General features: G+C 39.2%; 1 protein-coding gene and 1 pseudogene across 1 annotated transcript in view; one reads left to right on the top strand and one right to left on the bottom strand.

Moving 5' to 3' along the window:
• The window catches only part of IPO9 (importin 9), a 59,208-nt gene that overhangs the window by 29,575 nt on the left and 1,882 nt on the right, over nt 1–27,751 (top strand). Inside the window, exons 5-20 of the mRNA XM_006834140.1 lie at nt 2,234–2,322; nt 4,363–4,449; nt 5,721–5,840; nt 5,945–6,045; nt 6,329–6,387; nt 8,772–8,923; nt 9,603–9,701; nt 12,335–12,441; nt 12,861–13,000; nt 16,154–16,313; nt 20,847–21,073; nt 23,474–23,622; nt 24,281–24,409; nt 25,214–25,489; nt 25,680–25,846; nt 27,376–27,509. Coding sequence (XP_006834203.1) covers nt 2,234–2,322; nt 4,363–4,449; nt 5,721–5,840; nt 5,945–6,045; nt 6,329–6,387; nt 8,772–8,923; nt 9,603–9,701; nt 12,335–12,441; nt 12,861–13,000; nt 16,154–16,313; nt 20,847–21,073; nt 23,474–23,622; nt 24,281–24,409; nt 25,214–25,489; nt 25,680–25,846; nt 27,376–27,509 — 2,196 coding nt within the window. The remainder of the gene's footprint in view (nt 1–2,233; nt 2,323–4,362; nt 4,450–5,720; nt 5,841–5,944; nt 6,046–6,328; nt 6,388–8,771; nt 8,924–9,602; nt 9,702–12,334; nt 12,442–12,860; nt 13,001–16,153; nt 16,314–20,846; nt 21,074–23,473; nt 23,623–24,280; nt 24,410–25,213; nt 25,490–25,679; nt 25,847–27,375; nt 27,510–27,751) is intronic.
• LOC102830769 lies at nt 19,665–20,214 on the bottom strand (annotated as a pseudogene).

Below are 27,751 nucleotides of genomic sequence, written 5' to 3'. Positions count from 1 at the left end.
CCTAGACAGATTGGATAGTACTCACTGGAGATTCTGCCTTCCTCCATGCCCCCTAGCTCTAGGTTACCTCTTGAAAGCTTGTAAGCCAGTCACTTCTTGCCTTTGTAGTCCCCCCCTCCCCATTTGGTTGTCCAATCTCCAAGTTGTCCATCTCTGTCCACTCTGTGTGTGTTTGTGGAGGGGGTGAGACTGTTTCTTGCTGTAAGGATTTGTTCCTTCTTTTGAGTCAATGCATCCGTAGGTATATGTCAAGTTCATCAGATTGTATCAGCTCACTCTTTTTTTTTTTCCCCCTCTTCTTTCTTCTCCTGGTTGAGCTCTGATCATCTAGTCCTCCGGTCCAGGTCACATGATCAGCCCATCTCTTCATTGCTGGCTTTCCCCCTCTTCTACTCACCAACTGACAAATGTGGTCACCAGCAATCTTAACATGCCTGCTCATGTATTCCCTTTGAGTGTCAGTCTTGGAGTGGGTTTGTCCTGAAGGGACTTGATTGCTTGTCTTGATGGCTCCCTCGCAAACAACTTGCTTGTTCTTGTAGTAGCCAATCATATTTGCATTTCTGTTTTGGATTTTTCCTGCTGGCCTTTCTTTCAAGAAGTGTCTTAGGTTCCTAGAGCTGTTCTAGCCTGGTCTTTAGCAGATATATTTCTATCAAGGACAGGAAGCATACATATTTCCCCTCAATCTTCTAACACAAAGTTTAGCCTCTTTTTAACAACCTTAAAGAAAAGGTGTTGTACATTTATTTATCCTGATTAGGAAGCTGAGGAGCCCTTAATGTATTTTACATAGGAAATTACTGTTGAGTGACATCACTTTTCTTTCAGATACAGGGCAACAACTGTCAGGGAAATTTATATCCTTTTGTAATGGATTCACCAAACAGTGTCCCAGTCTCCTTTTAATAAGGCTTCCCATCAAACTTATTTATTTATGAAGAACTAACCTAAGGCTTGGAGTCTTGGTGTGGCACTGTAGGGTAAGCACAGTGGACTGCTAACTGAAAGGTAGGAGGTTCAAACTCATCATCAGCTCCTCAGAGACCCTATCCAGGGTTGCTATGAGTTGGAACCGACTCTAGTACTTCACACCAAACTGTGGTGTGAAGGAATTGCAGACACAGCTGGTGATTAAAATATTTGATGTAAAAGCTTCAGCTTCTTTTTCAGTCTCAAAGAAATTTGAAAATTAAAGTGTTGCTGATGGCCCAGGCTTTTTCTAACCTCTATGTGATCTGACAAAAAAAATTTTTTTTTTAAGTCTTTAAAGTATTACTAGAATAAATAGAGAGTAATACAGTTTACTCTCTTATCTGAATAAGAGAGTAAAAAGTGTGTTTAAGTATTAATAGGATTAAATATAAAATTTTTCATAAAACTTGTTTAGTGTTAATATTTCATTCATCATATTTGGACTACTTTCCTTGGAATTGTAAATGAAATAGAAACATTAGCTTATTGTTCAGCATTCCAAATTCACTCTTCAGGAGGAAAACGTAATTAGTTAGAAGATTCCGCTGAAGTATTTGATCCTTATTTAATTTGTAAGGATTGATACTGCCCAAGATTTGTGAGTATAGTAACCTGTAAAATGTCTCAATTAAATAGCTTCATTTTTATATGATAAAAATCTAGTCAAAGAGTCAGGAAAGTCATCAGATAAAGTAAAGAGGTTAGTTATTGGAGCTCAGGTTGTTCTTTTAGTAATATGAGATCCAGAGTCCTTCATGCTGTGTCAGATCCTTTTTTTTTGGTGGTGGGTGGTGGTTGTGGTTTTTCAGGGGTAGGGTGGGAGTGAGGGACTGAAGGGAAAGGTTGACATGTATTTTCCTCACCTACTTTTAAGTCTCATTTTCCATCTACATTGCTTTTTGCCAATTCATGTGGGAGATTCCTTTCTGTTACAGTTATTGTCGGCCTCTAACTTTTAGTTCAACAAATGTCATTCACTGACAAAAGCAGCATGAGCAGAGTAGAGTTGAGCCTATTAAGTATACATTCTACCATGTACGTCAAAATAACTTGCCAGGGGAGAATATTGAAAACGCATTCAAAGATGAGACCTAGAAGTGCTCCTGAATGTTAAGAGGACACTAAGTAGATTATTACAGAATTTTCCCAAGTTGATCTTCTAAGGACATGCAGAGATCTTTTACAGATTTCTTTTCAATTATATATATTAAGGGTTGTTTTCTTGTATTATAAAGTTACTTTTTTTTTTTTTTTGTAGAATTTACTCGAGAAGTGACAGATACACAGATGCCACTTGTTGCTCCTGTTATTCTACCAGAGATGTATAAGATCTTCACCATGGCTGAGGTATGAAGTCTCAACTCTAAGATCACACAGTGAGTAAGGGCTACTCCAGCTCTGGTCAGTCTCCGTATCTCAGCTGGGAGGCCACATTCTGAAAGCTGCTCATCTCCAGGCCTGAAAACTAGAACTGATACAGACGTAAATCAGGATTAGCCTCAGGACATTTCACTGATAACTACAAAGGCGAGCCTTTGATAAGAATGAAACTGCTGAAATACTTACATATCTCACACCTCTTGAGTCGTTTTGATAAGCATGGGAATGCAAGGTCTGTTTGAACCAAAAGATCCGCAGTTCAAACTTAGCAACTGCTTCTCAGAAACTATACAGGGTCGTTATGAGTCGGAACTGACTTGATGGCACTTAACAACAGCAATAGACCTCATTGAAGGAGTCCTGGTTTGGAGCTGTAGGATAAACACTGGGCTACTAACCACCAGGTTAACAGTTCAAATCTACCAGCTGCTCTTCAGAAACCCCATACAGGGTCACTATGAGTCGGAACCGACTCAGCAGCACTTAACAAAAGCAGCAAACCTCATTGAAGGAATCTTGGTGTAGCACTGTAGGATAAACACTGGACTACTAACCACAAGGTTGGCAGTTCAAACCTACCAGCTGCTCCTCAGAAACCCTATACAGGGTCACTATGAGTCGGAACTGACTCGACAGCACTAAACAACAACCTCATTGAAAGGAGCCCTGGTGGCACTGCAGATTAAGTGGTACGCTGCAAACCACAGGTTGGCGGTGGTTCAGACCCTCCAACTGCTCTGCACGAGAAAATCTATTGCTGTAAAGATTTACAGTCTCAGATACCCTAAAGAGCAGTTCTGCTCTGTCCTATAGGGTGAGTAGGAGTCAAAATTGACTTGATGGCATTGAGTTTGGTTTGGTTGAGAGCCTCACTGAGGCATACTACCAAAGCTTGCTCATCTCAGCCAAGTAATGGAAAGCAATCAGTGACTGTATTGCACATAAGAGATACTTCTCACTCACTGCCATCCAGTGTTTTCTAACTCATAGTAACCCTATCTGGGGTTTCTGAGACTAAGTCTTTCTGGGAGCTGACAGCTTCATCTTGCCCATGGAGTGGATGATGGGTTTAAATCTCTCACTTGTGGTTAGAAGTGCAGTGCTTATTGTACAGTACCACCAGGACTCCTTTAATGACCCATTGTTGTTAAGTGCCAGCAAGTTGATTCAGACCCATAGTGACCCTGTAGAGGGTTTCTAAGGACCCTTACTATACCTTATATATGGAGTCCTGGCGTCATGCTGTAGGATAATCACTGGACCATAAGGTCTGTTTGAGCCACAAGGCCAAGTGCTCCTTGGAAACCCTTTATATGCAGGGTCGCTATCAGTCAGAACCGACTCAACAGCACTTAGCAACAACACAGTATATATATTTGATGTGTTTATGGATGGTTACTCATATGAATGCTTGATTGTTGTTAAGTACCATCGAGCCAGTTCCGACCCATAGCAACCCTGGATAGGGTTTCCGAGGAGCAGCTGGTGAGCTTGAACCGCCAACCTTGCAGTTCAGACGGCTTTGTAGTCTGGTGCATTAACCCACAGTGCCGAATGCTTGATAGGTCATGTTTTTAATCGTACCCACAAGTGTGAGGATGGCACAGGACTGGGTATTTCGTTCTTTTTATACATAAGGTCTTCATGAATCAGAACAGTCACTCATTCAGTGGCAACTAACAGATCTCCTCTTCCTCAAGAGATTTTTGCATTTTAAAAGAAATATACTGGCCATGTTGGGATTTCAAGTAGTTACCCAGTTAGATATTCTTAATTAAATCAGCCCACAGAGGCCTATATATAAAGCTTATCCCAAAAATTTCCAACATTGTGATCCTACTGTCTTTCAAGTCTTTGAATTACATAAGAAGGCTGTCTTCTGGATGTTAATAACATTTCTAATCTCTAGGAGATGTAATCCCATGTGAGGATTGAGTACACATAGTTTACGTATAGTCACAGATAAACACATACCCATTCTCAGCTATGCTGTTACTTTGTACTCAGGTGTATGGTATTCGAACTCGTTCCCGAGCTGTGGAGATTTTTACCACTTGTGCCCATATTATCTGTAACATGGAAGAGCTGGAAAAGGTAAGTGAACCTTTGCATGAATAATAGATTTCATGCTTATTAAGTCCCATTAGTGCTGTTCATTGCAGACATAGCAACGATTTGTGTCGTGACAGTAGTGCAGGAATGCGTACTAACTGCTATTTTGGATACAGTTAACATTTTGATTAAATTTTTCTTTGGTGTATATGGCTTAGTTTCCTTCAGTGTGAGCCATTCTAACACCTTACCTTGTGCTTATTTTTATGCTAGTCATCACTCAGAAATTTCTTTCTCTTTTAAAGCCTTCTTGTGTGAAACAAAGCTAGCTAAAAAGTACCAATCCTGTCATTGAGAAGCATTTCTGAAAAGAGTCTGGTACAAGAGTGTTGTGAAAAGGAACTGCAAGTGTTAGGTTAGAACACTTACCACCTCTAGTGACTCCTGGCTGGAACCCACATAGAGAGGGTTTTAGATACCTCTCTGAGGTATGGGATCACCTTGCAGAAGGCAGATTGGCCTACATTCACACTTACTTTGAACGGAACCAGACAAGAGGGACCACCTGAGGGTCTAATGCTGACTAAGTCTTGAGGCATGATATAATGTATCATGACCATTTGGTGAAGCTGCTAAGAGCCTTGAGCAGTAAGGTTCAGCTGGAACTTCCTAGTTGGTAAGAGTGAACATTGTGAGAGAGATATATGCATCACCTTGGGACATGTAAGCTCACTCTGGTACCCTTCCTGGACCTTACTCTGCATCTTTTCATTTATATCCTTTTTTTGTTATGTGAAAGCTGTTACCAAGGTATGGGATTTCCAGTGAGCTCTGAGTAGTTCAGAGAATTGTAGACCCCAAAGGAGTAGTGGGTAAGGCTGGCTGATCTGAAGTGGAAGAGTCATATGTCCCTTGAACTTGTATTTGGAGAGGGTAGAGAAAATCCCAAAATTTGGGCTGGCTAGCCTGAAGTGGTGGAAGATGTCATGTGGCCTCCTGAGCTTGTGGCTGGTACCTACCCTGGGTCCCTAGGGAGCAGGAAAAGAAGGGTTACATGGACAGCTGGTGTCTGACCTGACATTTTCGCAAGACACAGAAAGTGTGTGGAGTGGAATTTTTTATTTACTATATAATTTGGTATAAAAAGTGAATGAGCTTAGTCTCCTTGAATTGGTTTGCAGTTTTTGTAGTCCCCAGAATTTGCTGGAGTGACTTTAACTGCACACCTCAAATGTTATTGTTTGATTCAATATCCTTTGAAACCATTGATTAGAGGTGCAGTCAACATCATTGATTTTGTTTTCTGTTACCAGGGTGCAGCAAAAGTCCTGATCTTTCCTGTGGTGCAGCAGTTCACAGAGGCCTTTGTTCAGGCCCTCCAGATACCAGATGGCCCCACATCTGACAGTGGGTTTAAAATGGAGGTCCTAAAGGTAAATATTTACTACCAACAAGACATTTGGACTTGGCAAAGTCGGTCTGAAATCATTGATGTCGTCTACCTCACTTGTAACTCTTGGGTCTTTTTGTATCTCAGGCAGTGACTGCATTGGTGAAAAACTTCCCAAAGCACATGGTTTCCTCCATGCAGCAGATTCTACCTATTGTTTGGAACACCCTAACTGAGAGTGTGGCTTTATATCCTTTCCTGAAAGTTTGTTAGTTTTCCTGAGAATTGTTCTCATTTTTCTTAAGTGTCTACAAAGACTTAACTAGCTGCCTGCTTCCAAAAAAGTTAGCCACTGAAAAACCCTATGGAACACAGTTCTACTCTGACATGCCTGGGATCACCATGAGTCAGACTTAACTTGATGGAAGCTGGGTTTCTTTATTTTACTCTTAGTGTTGATGTGTACAGTGTTCTCTTGTACAATGTATGTAAAGCAGACTACAAATTCTATTTCTTCACTCTTCATCATACTTATGTGAAGACAGAAGTAAATTATACAGAGGAAGTAGAAGATCCTGTGGATTCTGATGGTATGTAAGTGTATCTGATCTTAACAGATATGCCAGTTAGTGGACAAAAGGAGTGGGGGAAGAATCCCGAGATGGAAAAAAGCAGTTAGCATTTTCTTTCCATACATTAGGTTTGGCAAATATACTTCAGCATAAGGACATTGTGGGGAAATGAAAAATTGAAACACTTTAACTCATCTGTTCCTCATACATTTGCATGAATCTCATAAAATTTTCACGTTGGGAGAGACACTTCAAAGAACATCTCTAATCCAGCCTATTTCTGACATCTTGTTTAGTTATATTTTAGGGTCCCAAATGATCATACTATTCTGTTACAATTTTTTTTTTTTTTTTTTAAGTATGCCAGATAAACATGCTAGGAAATGTGAGAGGGGTTTCAAAAAGTTCGCAGAAAAACTATTAACTTTTAATTCCATTTTTCCATGAATTTTTAAAGCCCCTTCTTACAGTAAAGCCTCTGAAAGCCATAACTCAATAGGACTGCCTCGTTTTTCCAGCTCTCTCAAATTTTCCACATTTACACCTTGCGGTCCTAATACTTTTCTGTCATATGTTTTACTAGAAGATATTTGAGTTTTCTGATAGATGAGTGTTCCTGATTCTTTTACTTAAAAATCCAGAAAGTATTTAATATCCTTAAAAGTTGCTTCCTTTGGATTTATTTTCTGTTTGCTGATTTTCTTTTTAATGTAAGTTAATTTCCAACTTCTTTTACTGAAAGGTGAAGAAAAGTATTATACCTTTTGAAATATACCAGCTGAAGTGAGTTCACTGTTTACCAAAAAAAAAATCCTATTTATTGTCTAATGTGAGAAATTTAGATGTGCATAGTAATAGTGTTTGATACATCACAACTATTGTAAAGAATTTTGCGTACTCGCAATAGTCTGTATTTTAAAATATATAAATGTTCCCAATACATGTATGAATGAAAACATTTATGCTTCATTTTTCTAATTCATCAGCAGAAAATGAGAGGTCTTTTACATGTTGAGAAAAATTATATACAGTGTCTTATGCAGTGTTCGTAGAATATTGTTGAAAACCTGACGCAAAGAGGAACAATGAAGGGTGGTGCTAGCAGACTAATGTCTATGAAATGATTAACATCTTGTTTAAAGTGATGGAGATGGGGATTTGCTTCATGAATAAGCTGGGAATAGGGTTGGAGAGAACATTTAACAACATAGGGACCAGTCAGGAAATGCCGTTATTTCTGTACTACAAATGAGGACCCGTAGAACGGCCAGCTGAGGCTCTCTAATAAAAATCTTAGAATCTTATGAAGACTCTAAGTGTTAGTAGTGTTGTTTTTTTTAAGTTTTTATTGTGAATTGAGAGATAGTTTACATGGGAGAACATCAGTTTTACACTCATCCTGTTGTATTTCGTTTCAGTGCAATGATTACAATCCCCTTCATGCATCCTTCATTCAACAGTATTTGCTTTTATTCCCTCTGTGTTTTGTTTTGTTTTGTTTTTCTGGGATATACACCAAAACACTCAGGAATATATAATCATTTAAACAACCAAAGGGCACATTCTGCAAGCCTGCCCGCTGGCTGCCAGCACTCAATTCCTCTTTCCATGAATCTAGAGTCCTCAGCTGCTCCCTCTATCCGTGTCCTCATCTCTGCCTTATCTCTGGTGTCACTGCTTCTCTGGATAGGTTCCCACAATTCTGCTCATCTTCTTCTTCCTTTGATGGTCCTAGGGTTCTCTGTTCCTGGACTGTAAGATTAACTTGTTGTTGTTGAGTGCCGTTGAGTCGATTCCGACCCATAGTGATCCTGTATAGGGTTTCCAAGGAGCAGCTGGTGAGTTTGCAGTTCAAAAGGCTTTGCAGTCTGGCGCATTAACCCACAGCGCCACATCAGGACTCCGTAAGATCAACTACTCCCCCTTTTTGTTACAAAACTTCTACCTTTACAGTTGTGACAATGGCAGTTCGTGATGAGAACAGTTACCCACTGTTAAATCATAGAAATCTTATCCCTATCTCCTTTCTCTAGACCCGTCTAGACATGATGAGCTAGTAGTGATTTTAACAGCTTATTTTGGTTGCAGTTTCCAGTTTCTTAAGATGTTTAGAAGATCTTTTCTACCATCCCCAATCCTAATTATCACAGATACATTGTTATTGAACCACTGCTTTCTCATGTCTCAATTCTTTGAATTTGCATTATTTTCAGATGGATTAAACAAACAGAAAAATTTTTTAAAATATAAAGTTCGTGCCTTTGACTCATCAGCCCCCTCTACTAATCCCTTGGGAATAATAAACAAGTACTTAAGATGTTTATTAATTTACAAAGATAATGTAGGTATTTTCCAACATACATGCTTTCTAGTCATTAACTTATATTTTGTATTTTCTGTAGGTGAAGTTCTGGGCTTTGAGAACCTCGTCTTTAGCATTTTTGAATTTGTCCATGCCCTACTAGAAAATAGCAAATTCAAAAGCACTGTGAAGAAGGCCTTGCCTGAGTTGATTTACTATATTATCTTGTACATGCAAATCACAGAGGAGCAGGTAAATGGTATTTGAAAGACAGTTACCCACATGTATTTGGAAAGTACTGTTTGATGAATGTGAGGTGTAAGTCAAGGTAACACTAATTCTGCAAATAGGACACTAAGAGAATAACTTCATGGGACGTTCTAGGAAAGCACTGGTATAACTTTATTGCCCTGTCCTTGAGTATAAGGATTTTATCAACTCCTGTGTTAGTATTTTGCACTTTCAGAATATTTTTACTATTAGGAAAATGTAAGGACCACTAATTAACCAAAAATACTGGTACCTAGGAGAACCCGTCCTTTCCTATAAACAGTGAAGTATAGAAAGCAGATCATTAGCCTGCCTGGTGGGTCATTGAAACCAGAAAAGAAGAGTATAGAATAAAATAATTGCTTCTCTTCTGCAAAACAGCATAGAAATTAACATAGTTTCATAGTAAATACTCCATCAGACCTTGGAAATTCAGAAATTCAGCTAAATTCCAAAATTATGTCTGCTACAAAGTAACAGCCATTGCTGTCTACTGGGATAACAAATTTGCTTCTTTACGTCAAAGAAAAGACTGAGTCTAAAGCATTTTTCAAGGTTTTCAAGGTTAAAACAAAAGCTTAGAGTCTTGGGTACTGAGGTAAAAAGAACATATGAAGCAGATTGATGGCCTCACAAAGACCTAACTTCATCATCCTTTCAGATTAAAGTATGGACAGCCAACCCCCAACAGTTTGTAGAAGATGAAGATGATGATACTTTCTCCTATACTGTTAGAATTGCAGCTCAAGACCTTTTGCTGGTAAGAGGGATTCCCCTGTTATTTCTACCAAATGAGCCTACATGAGTCAAGTGAGCTTTCCCTCTTCTCTCTAGAGATCTAATCCAAGGTGAGCAGTGTCGTTGAGTGGCTTTTTTTCCGACTCTTTTGAAAATACAAAAGAATATTTCAAAGTATGAGACCTGGAAATTGCAAACTAATTGCTACTGGTTCCAATTTACAAGTAAATTTTAGATGTAAAAACTGTGTGCAGAATAGAATATTCTAGTGAGAGTAAGGGCTGTAGAGGCAGAAACAGTTTAATGCGTCAAGGAACTCTATAGCACAAACCAGAGGTTGGCAAGCTTTTAAAAAAAAAATGGTTAGTGGAACATGCACATCCAGACCCATGTCCTGTTTTTATTGACTCCTCTGACTGGAGGATTCCATTTGTCTCTACACTGAAGTAGGAGTCCTGGTGTGGTGCTGCAGGTTAATGAGCTGGGTTGCAAGGTTGGTTTTAACCACAGGATCGGCAGTTCAGCTCACCATCTGCTCCTCAGAGACTCTATACAGGGTTGCTGTGAGTCAGGACTGACTCTACGGCACTTAACAACAACAATTACTCTGCAGAATCTGCCAACTTGCTGCCTGTTGAGTGGGAGTTTTGTTCTCATTCTTGGTGAATTGCTTATTATCATTTTTATTTCTGCGGCACCTACGAAAGATCACACTGCATTTCAGTTTGTAGATTAGCCTTATATTTCTCTGACCAGACACCATAAGAATAAGTATCTGGTCCATTGCCTCCCAAAGTGGAATTTATCATTGCTCCTTATGCTTTGCTGAACAGAGCCAAAGGAGGCAACGGTTTAGCCACTACAGTGCCTGAACACTGAGAAATATAAATTATTACTTTAACTTTATTGTTGTTGTTATTCTTGTTAAGTCCAGTGGAGTCGGTTTAGCTCTTGGTGGCCCTGTATAGAGTTTCCAAGGTATGGCTGGTGTGTTTGAACTGCTGACTTTGCAGTTCATAGTGATCTTATGGTCAAATGTTTATCCTACAGAGCTACCCAAGAACTCCTTAACTTCATTAGAGATGCATTGAGGTTTTAGAGTGCTGGTGTGCTACTGTAAGATATGCACTGGAATACAAGATCGGCAGTGCAAACTTAGCACCTCTCCTTGGAAACCCTATACACTGTCGCTATGAGTTGGAACTGACTTGAGTACACTTAATAACAATTTGAGTTTATCATGTATATGTGAAAGATATTGATCAATTCAGTAAGATAGCAGCCTAAGTTTACTTGGCACCAATAGGTTTGTTGTTAGGTTCTGTAGAGTACAACAGAATGAAACACTGCCCAGTCCTGCACCACACTCACAGTCTTTCTTATGTTTGAATCCATTGTTGAGTTGCTTCCTCTTTTTCACTGACCAACATGATGTCCTTTCAGATAAGTATTTCCACAGTACTGAAGGTAGAGTCTAAGGAGCTTTTTGACTGTACAAGGTAGCTTCATAAAGTTCATGGGGAAGATTCCCAGTATCTTTTAACTACATTTTTCCATGAACTTTTTGAACCTCCCTCATACTTCTTCCAAGACAGATTTGTTTGTCCTTCTGGCAGTTCATGGTATATTTCATATTCTTTGCCAACACATTCAAATGTATCAATTCTTCTCCATTCTTCCTTATTCATTGTCCTGTTTTTGAATGCATATAAAACAATTGAAAATACCATGACTTGGGTCAGGCACGCCTTAGTACTCAACAATTTAAACAGGTTTTTTTGCAGCAGATTTGTCCAGTGCAAACACATCACTTGATTTCTTAATTGCTGTTTCTGTGGACATTGATTGTGGATCCAAGTGAAATGAAATACTTGACAACTTCAGTCTTTTCTCCCTTTATCGTGATGTTGTATTTGGTCCTATTATGAGGATTTTTGTTTTCTTTATATTGAGTTGTAATCTGTACTGAAGACTGTATTATTTGATTTTCATCAGTAAATGCTTCAAGTCCTCTGTACTTTCAGCATGTAAAGTTGTGTCTGTCATCTACATATCTCAGATTATTAAGGAGTCTTCCCCTAATCCTGATGCCATGTTCTTTTTCATATAATCCATCTTCTCAGATTATTTGCTCAGCATACAGATCGAATAAGTATGATAAAAGGATTCAACCGTGACACACACGTTTCCTAATTTTAAACTACTCAGTCTCCCCTTGCTCTGTTCAAATAGCTGCATATTGGTCTATGTGCAGGTTCCATAAAAGCACAATTAAGTATTCTGGAATTCCCGTTCTTTGTTATGTTTTCCATAGTCTGATATAATCCACACTGAAAGAATGCCTTTGTTTAGTTAGCAAGGTACAAGTGAACATCTTACTGGTATTCTCTGCATTCAGCCAAGTTCCATGTGATGTCTGTAATGGTATCCCTCATTCCATGCCCTCTTCTGAATCAGACTTGAATTTCTGGCACCTTCCTGGCATTTTATTGGTGCAACCGTATTTGAATTATCTGGAGAAAATTTTACTTGTGTGTAGTATTAGTGATAATTGTTTGACAGTTTCCGCATTCTGTTGGATTGCCTTTTTTGGAATGAGCGCAAATAAGGATCTGTTTCAGTCAGTTGGATTTGTTTGTCCTCCTCTTGTCCTAGGCTGTGGCCACAGATTTCCAGAATGAAAGTGCAGCAGCGCTGGCTGCAGCAGCCACTCGGCATTTACAAGAAGCCGAGCAAACCAAAAACAGCGGCACCGAACACTGGTAAGGAGTGAGCAGCAGATGCTTAACCTAGGGGTGTGTTGTGAGCATCATATCTGAGAACAAATCCTTGCTTTGGATCATCTGTTTTGTTTTTGTTTGGGGCTTTTTGTTTGTTTGGGAGACATCATTTTTTCTAAAGCAATTCTTCCCAGCCCTAAAATAAGTGATTGTGGGGCTACGGGGCTTATGGTTTATGCCTTTTTAAAAAAATCCTTGGAAGGAGATGGACTTCTACATTGTTTCCAATTAGAAAAAAATCAGTCATTAGTAAATTATGCTGTTTTTGGCTATAGGTTTAGGTTAGAAGGGCAAATACTGGCCTTTATAGGTTAAATGCCTTTTTCTGGATCTTCTTCCTCAAATATTTAGTCTTCTGGTGGTTAGTTTGTTTTACCATGCTGTGGTGTTTCCTTTCACAGGTGGAAGATCCATGAGGCATGCATGCTTGCCTTAGGCTCAGTGAAGTCTATTATCACCGATAGTGTGAAAAATGGCAGGATACACTTTGACATGCATGGGTTCCTGACCAGTGTCATCCTTGCAGATCTCAACCTCACAGGTATGTGTCCAGTACAATGGCAGGATCCTGAAAGATCTTCAGACTGTCATCAACTCAATTGTATTCATCACTTAGATTGTTAGCCAGGTGGCCTTGTGTCCTTCAGATAAAAATTCTTTGCATCCAAGAACTGGAATTCATTTGAATCTCTAAAACAGTTTACAGATCATGGTTCAACCTTCACCTGCTAAAAGACTAGTATTGCCTACTTCATAATTCTTTCACTGCTCCTGTTCCAGGCTGGTTTTGGCATTTCATTGGAATGCAAATATGATTGCTGTATCTTGAAAATGTTGACTTGATTCTTTTCTCATCATTAAATTGCCAAATGCTCCGAAGCATTCTATCAGGCTCATTCCTTCTAGTTGCTTCCTGTCCTTTTGCTCAATATTCTTCGTTTATATCCTGATAATTAAAGTGTTCCATTTTCATGCCCATGGTAGCTGCTTGTCTTTAAAGAAAAAAGTAGCCTTTTGCTATAAAACAGATTATCTCTAGCAGTACAGAGAATATCCAAGAATTAGTGCTGTCTGTCTAAGTGTTATTTTATGCTACATTACTTCTATCTTTGCTGTGCCTTATTCTCATCCTTGGAATCCTGGTGTGGTGCTGTGGAGTAAAGCACTAGACCGGAAGATCAGTTTGAACCACAGGGCTGGCAGTTCAAACTCACCAGTAGCTCCTTGGAAACCCTATACGCTGCTGTGAGTTGAAACTGACTCAACAGCTTTTAACAACAGTAACATTCTCATCCTTAGAGCAAAACCTTCCCCCTCTCCACCCCCATTCCAAAATGCTGCCTTTGCTTCCTATCTGGGTACTTAAATCATGAGACATTTGGTATTGCTTGCTCCATTTTCAGTCTACACACTTAGGTCTCTGTAAGAACCCTGCAAGTACTGCTCTGTTACTCATTAAATAGGTCCTCTGTTACAGGACATCCGACCCTATCATTTGCATTTTCTGAATCACAGAATTAAAATGGTTGAGCATCCAGAGCTCAAATCCATTGGGAATATCCTGTTTCACTCTGCGTTTATATCATACATTATATTGGAGTGGATGGATATGTTCTTTCTCTGTTACTAGAAAGTAAGGTCTAATACATCTTTATATCTTCACAGTGCTTTGCACGTAATTGTTGTTAAGTGCTGTGGAGTTGGTTCTGACTCGTAGTGACCCTCTATAGGGTTTATGAGGAGCAGCTGGTAAGTTTGAACTGCCAACCTTGTCTTTCAACTAACTTCAGTCCAATGCTTATCCTACAGGGCCACATCAGAACTCCTTGCACATAATAGGTAGTCCATAATTTTGTATTGAGTCAAAGTGTTGGAATTTTTCAGACCCATCATTCTATTTCTTAAAAGTGTTTGCCCTAGAAAAGAATCTTTTGGATTTTAGAAAATCTCCCAAGATTTAAAAAGGTCCATTATATATACCATTAGTTATCCTGCCTGTAGAATAAGCTATAAACCTTTCAGAATTAATTTTTCTACACTAGCCATTCTCAAAATCTTTTGGACTTGGGACCCCTTTATGCTCTTAAAAATTCTGAAGGACCTCAAAGAGATTTCTCTATGGAAGTCATAATGTATGTATCTATCAATATTTAGCATGTTGGAAATTAAAATTAAGAAGTTTTAAAATACACGCATATATTTCATTGCTGTCAGAACTATGGTATTCCAGTGACATTAACTCTGGGTAAGCTCCACTGAATGGAGAAAGAATAAGAGGTTGAAATAACAGATAACATCCACCAGCCGCTCCTCAGAAGCCCTGTACAGGATCACTATGGGTTGGAGCGACTCGATGACACTTAACAACAGCAATGTTTACTTTGGGGACTATGCAGGAGCCCTTGACTATACTTTGAGAACTGCTACTTTATATCATTATCTAATTATTTGACTGGCACAGGTAGGTTCTATTGAGTAGTTTCCATCAACTGTTTGTTAGGCCTTGTAGCTGTCTATGTAAGTATCATAAGTCTCTATCCTTGAGCAGCTTATAGTAGGCAAAGAACAGTAATTCCTACAGTGGTGGCTGGAACATCAAACAAAATAATATTTAAGAAAGCTAAAGACATTGGATTCTGGCAACATAGCTTTTTTAAAAAAATACTTGCCATGACATCGATTCTGACTCATAGCAACTCTGTAGGACAGAGTACAAACTGCCTCATAGAGTGTCCAATGCTGTAATCTTTACAGATGTAAACTGCCAATTCTCTCCTGTGGAGCAGCTAGTGGGTTTGAACCATCAACCTTTTTGTTAGCTGTTGAGAACTGAATCACTGTGCCACCAGGGCAGCTGACAGAATTCTTTCAGCCCAAGAGACCAGTTTGGCAATAGAGAAGTGAGTGTATTGGCTTATAATTCAAATAAAGCACAGTGAAGACTAAGTAAAATATGAGTTACTAGGAATAAGGATAAAGGAATATCAAAGATAATGCTAAAGATACTGGTCTTGGAGATCTTCTAATGCCTTGCTAAGGTCGACTTTATGTTGTAGAATAATCACTTCATTGTAAATAGGAAAATGACATTAATTTATAATGTTCTAATAAGCACTTAGGAGTCCTGGTGTGGCGCTGTGGGTTAATGTGCTGGGTTGCAAAGTCATTATGAACCACAAGGTCGGCAGTTCAAGCTCACCAGTCATTCCTTAGAAACCCTACACAGTGTCGCTATGGTTCAGAAAGACTCAGCGGCACTCAGCTACAACAACATCAATAAGTACTTGAGTGCTAGTTATGAGGTTGGTTCAAACCCACTAGCCAGTGGCACTAACAGCAACAATAGTGATCTAAGAGTATGAAGAAATTGGCAGTGGAGAAGGCATTTAGAAAACTTGTAGTACAGTAAAGAATAATGTGAGTTGAGGGGAAGAACAGGAATGGGAAGTCTGTTCATTGTAAGAGTATTTAAGACTTACTTCACCAATAGTGAAAAGTGAAGCTGGGGAATTGATTCTCTACCATAGGTCAAACATTTACTTTTACTTGATAAGATCATTGCTATTTCTGTCAAATTATATTTTTTATATAGTCACTAATTATTTGTGACAAGCTGGCAAAGAGTTGGGATAGAAGAAGGACCGGGAACAGGAATTTTTACCATCCAATCCCTAATTGTGTCTCTTTCTCCCAGTGTCTCCTTTCCTCTTGGGCCGGGCTCTATGGGCTGCCAGTCGGTTCACTGTCGCTATGTCCCCTGAACTGATCCAGCAGTTCTTACAAGCAACAGTTCGTGGTCTTCATGAGACACAACCCCCATCTGTTCGAATTTCTGCAGTGAGAGCTATCTGGGGGTAAGTATGCCAAAAGCACAGGGCTTAGAGTGATGACAACTCATTTAAAAGGATGTGCTCAGAAATAGTTATCCCAAACTCAAGTTATATCATGAATTATGTTGCCTGGATGTTTTTGGTGAAGATTTTCAAAACAGATGTTGGAAAGACAGGAAGGAAACCAAAACAGAGACATGACTTCTTTTATGAGACCTATTCCATTTTAATTCACTCTGGCTCTTGAATCATCTAGGCCAACTTCTTTTCTTACAAGCATGAAGAACATGAGGCTTCCTAAGAGATTAGTATTGCATATCTAGCATTACATAACTCATGAGTGACAGACTCATTCGATTTCAAATTTTTGTGTTGTGTGACTCTATTAGAAACCTAATTTGGGTTAGTATGACTTGGAAACATTTCTCTCTTCTTATCCCATATACCTCTTTTTCACAGCATATTATGTATGAATCAACGAATCACTTATTTATATTTTTATTTAGACTAGAGGGAGTAGTTAAGAGTCATTTTTAAGGAGTATTTTAGGGTCAAAATTCAATTCTTAATTGAATACTAAAAACTACCAACAAAAACTCTTATCTTGCACCTGCCTACATTGTCTTCTTACCTTTTGAGGCAGGGATTAAGATGCTGTGCATTATTATACATGTTTTTAAAAATCATTGATCCTGTTCTGTCTGCATTTATGATTACCTGCTTAATATTAGGGTCATAAGCAGAGGCCCGACTATTTCTGATACAATCTCCGGGAAACAAATCTCTGCGTCTAAATTAATTAGCATTATCTAGTTATAGGATTCCTTGAATCCTATCTATAAACCCTAGGTGAAGAAACATCTTATGAAGAGATCCTAGCTGTTCCTTTTTTCACAGCCAAGAATCTCCTGTAGGTCATTTTGCTATACTGTTTCTTAGCTAATTGTAATCGAGCTTATGTCCTTGTCACATACATCATCACCAAAATTCTTTCTAACTTCACTGTTGTTAAGTGCTGTCAAGTCACTTCCGATTTGTAGTGACCCTGTGTAGGTTTTCCGAGGAGCGACTGATGGGTTTACACCAGTCTTGTTTATCCTACAGCACCACACCCAGACTCCGCTGATATTATTGTTAAGTGCCTACGAGTCACTTCCGACTCAAAGTGACCCTCTGTAGGGTTTCCAAGGAGCAGCTGGTGGGTTTGAACAGCGGACCTTGTGGTTTGCAGTCCTGTGCTACTCCTACAGCTCCATGCTTCTAGCAACATTTTAGTGGCCATCCCACCACACTTGATTTTCATCTTTTGTCATATGTTATAGCTTATGTTTCATAAATCTTTTCTGAAAAGATTTGGCAAGGAATTATATTTTAATTACATTTCCCAAATTATTTTTATGCCAACCTTCCTCCTAGGCTCCAAATTAAGATGAGGGGGCTTCCAAAAAGTTCATAGAAAAATGGAATTAATGTTTCTAACTGCTTACTCTACCTCCTATGATGAATGTCTTGTAAGTATCTGGAAGTCATTGTGTCTAATACTGAGTTCTCTGCACCTCCCAACCTACCCTACTTAGACTTGCCATTTTAGTAAAGGTAGAGACTTTATACCTCTGCATCTTAACTTCAAGTTAGAGAGCTTGTCCTCCTGTTTAATAAAGATGGAGATCTCAGGTCCTTTCTGCTACTGCCACAGCTTGTATTCTGAACGTTTCTGTCCTGAATTACTTCGGTAGCTTCTTAATTTTTCTCTCTGCCTCCCACTTCTTCAATACATGTTTTTGCTGTAGAATAGAAAACTGATGTTGTTGTTCCTGGAATTAAACCCCTTCATAGCTCCCAATTTTGCTTTTCAAATCCTGAGACATGGGTACCCTAGAAAAAGTCATAGCAGGCCAGGTCATTCATAAAGCCACATGACAAATATATAACATCATCCTAGGGCATCAGTTTTCCTTAAAGTCTTAGAGTAGGGTAAGGTAGAAATTTGATATTAGGAGTCATTTGTAAAAACATTTGAAAAGCAGTGACTTCCAAAATAAAGTCCAAGTACTTCGTGTTGCCTACTGGATCCAGTCTGATATGGCTAGATGGGGCAGTCTCTGTGATCTCTTATCAGAGTGTCCAGTGTCCATTTCACTGGTGAGCAAGATAACTGTCAACCCTTAGAGTAGAGAAGAAACTGGGTAGATTAGGACACAGTTGAGCACCAGTAGAGAAATACAGAGCCTACTTGAGACTTGAGTTCTCACCAAGGTCAGATGCAAATCAACTCCTTTGGTGAAATTAGATGAGAAGAGCCAGGGTAGTATTAGAAATCAAGATATGGATCGAAAAGCAATAAAAACAATAGATAAATAAATCTTAGGTCTCTGTTCTTTGTGTACCTTTGAACCCAACAGCTCACAAAAATTACATTGTTCATAAAATATTGTTGAGTAAATGCTGAAGACCTTGTTTCTATGTAGGTTCTTTTAACATACACAAGCTATATGTTTTTATTAATCTTAACGTACCATTGCCATTCTGAAGATATAAAAAACAAAAACTTAGTATGTTTTTATCAGTTCCTACTGGATATGTAAGCATTTAGTAAATATGTTGATTAAAAGATGAATTAGGTAGAACTATGGAATCCTTGTGTGGCACTGTAGGATAGCACTGGACTGCTAACCACAAGGTTGACAGTTCAGACCCACCAGCTGCTCCTAGGAAAGTCTGTAGAGGGTCGGTATGAGTCAAAAGTGACTCGATGGCACTTAACAACAACAGGTCAACAGTTTCATAGATTGAAGCTTAAACCACACAAATAGGACATCTTTTTCTTTTTTTTTTTTGATTTAGTATATTATATATTTTAGCTTTGAAAGCCTTAGAAATCCGTTATCCCATTTTTTTTCCTATAAAAGACTCATTTTTTCAAAGCATTATGCACAAACAATCTTAATTAGCATATAATGACAATGGTGTTTCATAATTTTTTTAAAATATAAAAAGAAGTCAATGACTCAAAAAAGTTATCTTCTGCAATGAGTTTGAGGGAAGATTTCGTAATCTACATCATTACAGATAAAAAGTGTAATGGTTCAACTTTTTAGTGCTTGCCAGTAAGGAATCATGATAAAAAGGTCAATATGAAATCATTTGATTATAGTGACATTGTCTAACATTTGAAATGCATCCATGCTCTTTTGCATAATCATATTAGAGTCAAGTACATTTATTTCACATCTGTTTTAACTTCTGTTACAAAGGAGAAATAACTATTGTCATATTTTCCAAGAGATATACAGAGTGATTTTTTTTTTTTTTCCTCCAATTAGGCAACAGTTCTTCTTCTTGTAATCTGGCTCAGAGCTGCTGCTTACTGTGGGTCTAGAGCAGCAGATATTTCTTTGTAGGCTTCTTCTTTTCCACTGGTGTTTTTCTATTTATCTGTCTGACCAGATCATAAAATATCTCATTAACATTTATCTTTGACTTCACAGAAGATTCTTAAAAGGCACAATTACACCACTGTCTTGCTAAATTCTGACCCTGTTCTTTGCCAACTACTCGCTTATCTTCCAGGTCACATTTATTGCCAACCAAAATCATTGGAACATCTTCTGTGTCCTTAACCTGTAAAATCTGTTCCCTCAGGTCTTGTAAGTTATTAAATGTAGACTGAGCTGTAATAGAAAATACTAGTGCAAACCCTTGGCCACTATTCCTGTACAAATCCCTCATTGCTGTAAATTGCTCTGTTCCTGCTGTAGCCAGAATTTCGAGCATATGCTATCGGCAATCTACTTCATTTTGCTTTCTGTAGGAATCTTGTATTGTTGAGTCATACTTTTCAACAAAAATTCCCTGAACAAACAACTGTCAAAGCAGACTTCCCCACGCCTCCTAAACCAAGGACCCCTAGCTTGTACTCACGCATGTTGTGGTCTGTTTAAATACTGACAGTCCCCCTGGTCCAGCGCCTCCTCCACCTCTCCTTCCCCTCCTCCCGCATTCTCTCGCCTGGCTGCGGTTCCTGCTCCAACTCTGCAGCAACAGCAGCAGAGGCTGGCCTCGGAAGTGGCGGCAGTGGTGCCTCCAGCACACACCATTTTTTTGTAACTCTATATATAATGGCTATATAAATTGGTTTCATTTTAGAATGCAAGAAAACTTAAGTCTTTTATAGTATGAAAGTTCAATAAGTCTTGTGTTAAATAAATGTGGAAAACAGTGAAAATATATTTGAAATATGACTAAAGCAGTAGTCTAAAGAATGATTAAAGCATTTAACTTCATATCAAATTATAATTTGGATATACTGGCATGACAGATCAAGAGAGAATAAGTAAATATAACGGAAATAGCAAAGATCAAAACAGGAATAAATTTTTAAATGTAAAAGTGGTGGCACTGACTTTTATATCATATACTACGGAAAGATGTAAAAACATGCCAATCTTTAGAAAATGTCACACATTCATGCTGTACTATGTAAGATTGATTGGAAGAGCCAGAAATTGAGGGATCTGCTTGTGAGTAATTCTTGCTTATCTATCTGTCTCTCTCTAGTTACTGTGACCAACTGAAAGTCTCAGAGAGTACCCATGTGCTTCAGCCCTTCCTCCCCAGCGTCCTTGATGGCCTAATCCACCTAGCAGCCCAGTTCAGCTCAGAGGTCCTCAACCTGGTGATGGAGACCCTTTGCATCGTTTGCACAGTAGACCCAGAATTCACAGCAAGCATGGAAAGCAAAATCTGCCCCTTCACTATCGCCATTTTCCTGAAGTACAGCAATGGTATGCCACAGGGAGGATGTGTTGATGAGGGACACCAAAAAAAAGGTGGTGGCTGGTGAATGTAGCTGAAGTACCCCTTGGTCTGGTGGTCTTAAGCATCAAAAGCAAAGGATGTGACTTTTGTTGTACTATAGATACAATAGCAATAAAAATAAAAGATGGAATGCCTATTCCTGTTACACACACTAGTAAGAACTGGAAAAGAAAGAATGAATAAAGGCCTAACAACAGCACGACTTGTGATTCAGAACTTTGATAATAGAGTAGGGAATTGAACAACTAAATCAGAAACTTCTTAAAAGAAGAAACCTAAAACTATAGGGTATGGAGCCCTGATGGTACGTACAATGGTTAAAGTGCCTGGCTGCTAACCAGAAGATTGGTGACTGAAACTCAGTAGCCATATGGTTTGAGTAAAGACCTGGCAATCTGGTCCCACAGAGATTTCAGCCTAGTAAGCCCTGTGGGGCAGTTCTATTCGGTCCTGTAGGATCACAATGAGTCAAAATTGACTTGATGGCACCCAGCAGCCACAACAGAACTATAAAAATATACTGGAGAAAGATACATGCAGAAGTTTGTAGTAAATATTCATCAAATATTTACTGTAACTGTATACTCAAGCTGACTACTATGAAAGTAGTAAACATTTAGATATAATAAAAAGAAATTAAATATATCCTTGTTAAGTGTCATCAAGTTGGTTTCTAAGTTGGTTATAGGGTTATAGGGTTTCCAAGGAGTGGCTGGTAAGTTTGAACCACCTACCTTGTGATTCAACCCAACCTTGCAGTTAAGTGTTGTATCTCACAACACCACACCAGGACTCCTATGCATTTTATGTCACATTAAAAATCAAGGTTTAAGATAATAGTCATGCGAAAGGTCTCACATTATAATTAAGTGAAAAGGCAGTTTTCCATAAAGTGTATGGAACATGATAACAGGTTTTGGGTTTTGTTTTAGAAAAATGATGTGTGTGTAGATCTGTATGTAGGAAAAAATTCTCCAGTGCTTCTGAGTCGGTCTCAACTAACAGCAACCCTGTGTACAATAGAGTGATGGACTGCCAGATCCTGCATCCTCATCAATATCGATGCTATGTTTGAGCCTGTTCTTGCAGCCACTATGTCAGTTCCTCTCCTTGAGGGGCTTCCTTTTTTTTTGCTGACCCTCTACTTTTCCAAACATGATGTCCTTCTCCAGGGACTGGTCCCTCTTATATCTGAAGTATGAGAGATGAAGTCTGGCTCTCCTCACTTCTAAGGAGCATTCTCACTGTTCTTCCAAGATAGATTTGTTTGTTCTCCTGGCAGTCTGTGGTACTTTAATTATCTTTGCTAACACTATAAATCAAATGCATCAGTTTCTTTGTTTATTCATTGTCCAACTTTCTCATGTATATGAGATGACCAAAAATACCATGGCTTGGGTCATGTGGACCTTAGTCCTCAAAGTGACATCATTGCTTATTTTTAAAAAATATTAAGGTAGTAGTTTTGTTTTTAAAAAAGGATCTTTGTATTGAAGTTCAGAAACATAGACAGGGAAAGAGATTGTTTATATAATATGATATCACTCTGAACATGTTATTTGCCTTTTTTTCTCACTAAAATTATGTCCTAGTGCTTTCCACATCATATTTAGACATATCTAATTTTTTAAAATCATATGTTGTTGTTGTTGTTAAGTGCCATCAAGTAGATTGTGACCCTGTATAGGGTTTCTGAGGAGCAGCATATAGTATTCCATAAAATGGTTATTATTATTTATTCAATCTGTTAATGGAAGTCTCATTGCTCCCATTACTCCCAGGTTTTTTTCTGCTGCAAACAATGATGCAGTTATACACTGCAGGATGGATAGAGGGAGATATTTTTCTTAATCTAGGATGCTTCAAAAAGTTATGGGAAAATTCCATTTTTCCATGAGCATTTCATTCAAAAGCCTCTGCTTTCCATTTGCCTTGGAAATGACTTTGCTAGTTCTTAATATATGTCACAGCTACTCCCTATAGACAACATGCCCTTTACAACATGAGAATATAGAGTGAAATATAGTGTTTGGGCGTATTTCATATCTGAAAACATCAGTAGGGCTTTATTTTTTATCATTTGGTTTTACAGTCAATCTAGGTTCACAAAATGAAAAAAAGTTAAGTTTTGTTTTATGAATAGTTGTTTATGGCTAGTCATTGCCTTCATGAAACTGTATATACTGTGCGTCTTGGAGACTTAGTGTCTCTGCTATTCTTTGGACTATTCAGGTGATCTCAGAAGTGATACATAATCAAAGCAGAAATTGTTGCTGTAGGATAAAGTCAAACAACAGGCATCATTAAGCCTGAAGCAGATGCACACTGTCAGGTTTGAAGATTCTGTGTTGCTTTCTGCACTTCAGATCCTGTCGTTGCCTCACTGGCTCAGGACATCTTCAAGGAACTGTCCCAGATTGAAGCTTGTCAGGGTCCAATGCAGATGAGGCTGATTCCCACACTGGTCAGCATAATGCAGGCCCCAGCAGACAAGATCCCTGCTGGACTCTGTGCGGTGAGTGGCTATAAGGACTCCATGTGTGAGAGAAAGAAAAGGGCAGGGGGTAGTGGGATGAGACTGATAGATGATCTACAAATTCCTCCTATGTGATGGAAAACCAACAGCATTGGAAATTCATGGGGCGATTTTATTGGATTGGCATGGTGCTATAGGCTAAGCACTAGACCATGAGGTTGGCAGTTCAAACCCACCATTTGCTCCTTGGAAACCCTTTTGGTCACTATGAGTCAGAACCAACTTGACAGCACTTTTTAACAAGTGTGCCCAAAAGAACACAGGGTTATTTTCTGAAACCTGAAGAATATGGCTCATCCTATTCTAGAGGTAGAGTCCTGGTATGGCGCTGTTGAATAAGCACTGGATTACAAACCACAAGGTTGGTGGTTCAAACCAGGTCATTATGAGTTGGAACCAACTCAACAGCACGTAACAATAATAATCCAGAGGTGCCACCATTATGTCACCTGACTATCCAGTTTATTGCCGTGCACTGCCCACTCCCCTGGCTATTTACTATCCAGTTTTTTTCTCTCCGAACCTTGCTTTTCATTAGCAAGCTTTCTCTATGTGGCTATGTTATACAGACCAATAAAGAGGTAGGTTGGGCACTCCCCCTTCAGAGGCCATTCTGACTTGTTATTTTCTCCTGCAGACAGCCATTGATATCCTGACAACAGTAGTGCGGAATACAAAGCCTCCCCTTTCCCAGCTCCTCATCTGCCAGGCTTTCCCTGCTGTGGCACAATGCACCCTTCACACAGATGACAATGCCACCATGCAGGTATCTGCAACATAGACAAGGTTTCCTACTTTTGAGATACAAGTCTTAAATCCATATTTACCCGAGTGCCCTGGAAGGGTTGAGGCTGCGAGAGCTAAGCAGTCTGTGCTTTTGGGTATGTGATCATCTTAAAGAGTGTGGATGCCAGACATCCTACACATCTTTATCTCAGTATTGCTAATGTGGAAGAGATTATAGACATCTAGACTTAAAGCCATAAAACAACCTTTTCTAACTATTGCCAATATCTGAAGAGGGAAGAGTTGCCTGAATATTTTTTCCATCTCTTTCTATTTCTTGGGTGACTTGATTAGTACTGTGATTAATTATTTAAAGAGTATGGGATCTTGTTGGAGTCCTAACAACAACGTAGGATTTTGCCAGTAGATATGGTCAGCATGGAAATCACTAGACAAAAGTGGTTTTAGTAAATCTATGTTTATTCTCATAAGGACCTGTGTCACCCCAAAAAACATCTTGAACATGTTTTTTTTTTTGGACCAAAGGTCAATCTTTATGGTTCAGATCCTAAGGTTTATTTGGTCATTGTTCTTTGTGATGAGGAATATGCATTTTTGAGGTAACTGATAGAGTGAAGGAGGGCTGTGTAATGCATGCCTCTGTCTGTGGACAGTAAATTCCTAACTTCAGTGATCTGAGCCTACTACAGAGCCTGGGTGACTCACCACTGTTAGGATGCATAGACCTCTAGGAATAACATTTGCCCAACAGGCTGGGGGGGATCTTCTGGCATCCCTCTCCCAGCTGCTAATCCTGCTTATTCCCAACCCTGTGTCTCCCCAGAATGGTGGAGAGTGCCTGCGGGCCTATGTGTCCGTGACACTGGAGCAAGTAGCCCAATGGCATGATGAGCAGGGCCACAACGGGCTGTGGTATGTGATGCAAGTGGTGAGCCAGCTCCTGGACCCCCGCACTTCAGAGTTCACCGCAGCCTTTGTGGGCCGCCTTGTCTCCACCCTCATCTCCAAGGCAGGGCGGGAGCTGGGGGAAAATCTGGATCAGATTCTTCGTGCCATTCTCAGTAAGATGCAGCAGGCAGAGACACTGAGTGTCATGCAGGTAAGTGCACAGTGGGGAGCTGGGTTTTTTGCCATCCCTCTCTCTTACTATTCTTGTAAAACTGGATCTGTTCTTGCCTAAGAAACATTGACATGTTTTCCTGCTCTGTGTGGCACCCTCAGTGCACAGACGGTTAGAAAACTGACAAATTGACTTCCCTAAAGCAGGCATTCTTTTTATTATCTCCTAGTCTCTGATCATGGTGTTCGCTCATCTGGTGCACACACAGCTGGAGCCCCTCCTGGAGTTCCTGTGCAGCCTCCCAGGACCTACTGGCAAACCTGCCTTAGAGTTTGTAATGGCTGAATGGACAAGTCGACAGCATCTCTTCTATGGACAATATGAAGGCAAAGTCAGGTAGGACTTCATCTTTCTTTGGGCATTCTGTCCCTACTTAGATAGTTCTTTTTTCTTTCTCTGACTTTTCTCCATTCATTTTCGTTTGTCATATCAACTGCCCCTATAGTCCCTCTCACTTTCTTTATTGCTTGTCTCTGTATTTGAGTAACTCCGTAGATAGTCTATACAGGTAGACTATTTCTGATCTCTGCTGAACCAGATCTCTGCCCCAAACTTCACCCAGTCAAGTACTGCTAATAGCTTATTCTCCTTTATAAACACAAGCTTTCTAACTTTCCTGAAATTTTATCCCACTGGTTCTTATCACCTTCTATGGTGCAATGTTTGCCTGCCCTAGCTTTGATCAAGAACAGTTCTAATTTTTCTATCACCATAGGCAGAAATTCACTACTTCCCAGCAAATGGTGGAAAAATTGGTGTTCACTCAGGGTAATCGTTGCACAACTTGACTAATCTAACTGATAGCAGTAAGTTGTTCACCAGAGGGAGAAATTCCAAATACAGAGTTTTTACAACAGCCTAAGTAAAGTAAAATTTTTTAAAATGGCATTTGTTGATTTCATCTAGGTACAGCTAAACACCTTATGTGATTAGATTTCTTGATTCAAAGGTTTAGTAGGATCATTAGCTTGGTGACTGGATCCAGTCAATTGGCCTAATGTTTTCATAGTTTCTGTTCTACCTCCTAGTTCATTGAGTAGTGTCTGGGTTTTAAAAGCTTGAGTGTCCACCCAAGGTAGCAGCAATTGATTGCTTTTCACCTGGAGCCATAGAGGAAGAAAGACATCCAAGAAGTGCTAACTGCCTCTTTTGACATGAGACCAGAACAAGATGGTGCCACTACTGAATATTTTGATCAAGAACCCAATTGATAGATTCTAGTAAAAAGGGGAAATGTAGAAATATTTAGGGAAATCAGACTTATGTGATCCATAAAGACTGTTATTGTTGTTGAGTGCCATCGAGTTGATTCCGACCCATAGCGACCCTGTATAGGATTTCAAGACTGAGGGATCCTTAAATGTTTTGCCCTGAAATAATCTTTAACTTTGATCCCATAACATCTTCTTTAAACAGCTGTTTATCTCAGTTAATAAAGCATGTTGGACTTGCTCATTGTGCTCTTTTAAGGAATTATCTACATAAAATCAAATTAAGAACAGTAAATAAAACAGGTAAAAACTTTAAGGAGCAGGGAGCGCAAAAGTTAATGGTGATAAAACAGTATGGATAGAGATAGAATGGTGACACAATATGAAGAATGTAACCAATAGCATTGATTTGTAATATGTACAGATTCTTGACTGGGTTTTGTTGTGAATATTTTCACAAAATATGAAAAAAATTTCTAATTTATGTTAAAATAAAGTCTCATTGGCCTAGTAATTATTCTGAGAGCTGTCTTGTATTCTCTTATTATGTGTATATGCTTGTAGAATTTAACTCTTAAAAAAGAGCAGTTCTTGTGTCCTTTCAGGGAGCTCTTCATAGTAACTGAATCACTTTCTTTGGCTCTTTCCTGCCAGCTCTGTGGCACTATGTAAACTCCTCCAGCATGGTATCAATGCAGATGACAAACGGCTACAGGATATACGAGTGAAGGGAGAGGAGATCTACAACATGGATGAGGGCATCCGCACTCGCTCCAAGTCAGCCAAAAGTGGGTGATACCTCCAGTCCCCTCCGTAGGGGCTAAAGATACCTGGAGTGGAAGGCAGGGGTGGACTATGGTATTGTTGTTGTTCTTGTTTTAAAGAAACACCCACACAATTATTAGTGATGGCTTTGATGAAGAAGCAGCAAACTTAACAATTGAAGAGCGTATATGGTTCCTTTCTGTTGTTGAAAACTGACAAAATTTTCCAAGATACCAATGACCCCCAGCTTACTATTTCATTCCGG

The sequence above is a fragment of the Chrysochloris asiatica genome, unplaced genomic scaffold (genome assembly GCF_000296735.1).
Source record: "Chrysochloris asiatica unplaced genomic scaffold, ChrAsi1.0 scaffold00009, whole genome shotgun sequence".
NCBI lineage: Eukaryota > Metazoa > Chordata > Mammalia > Afrosoricida > Chrysochloridae > Chrysochloris > Chrysochloris asiatica.
This window is presented reverse-complemented; position numbering and strand designations above follow the sequence as displayed.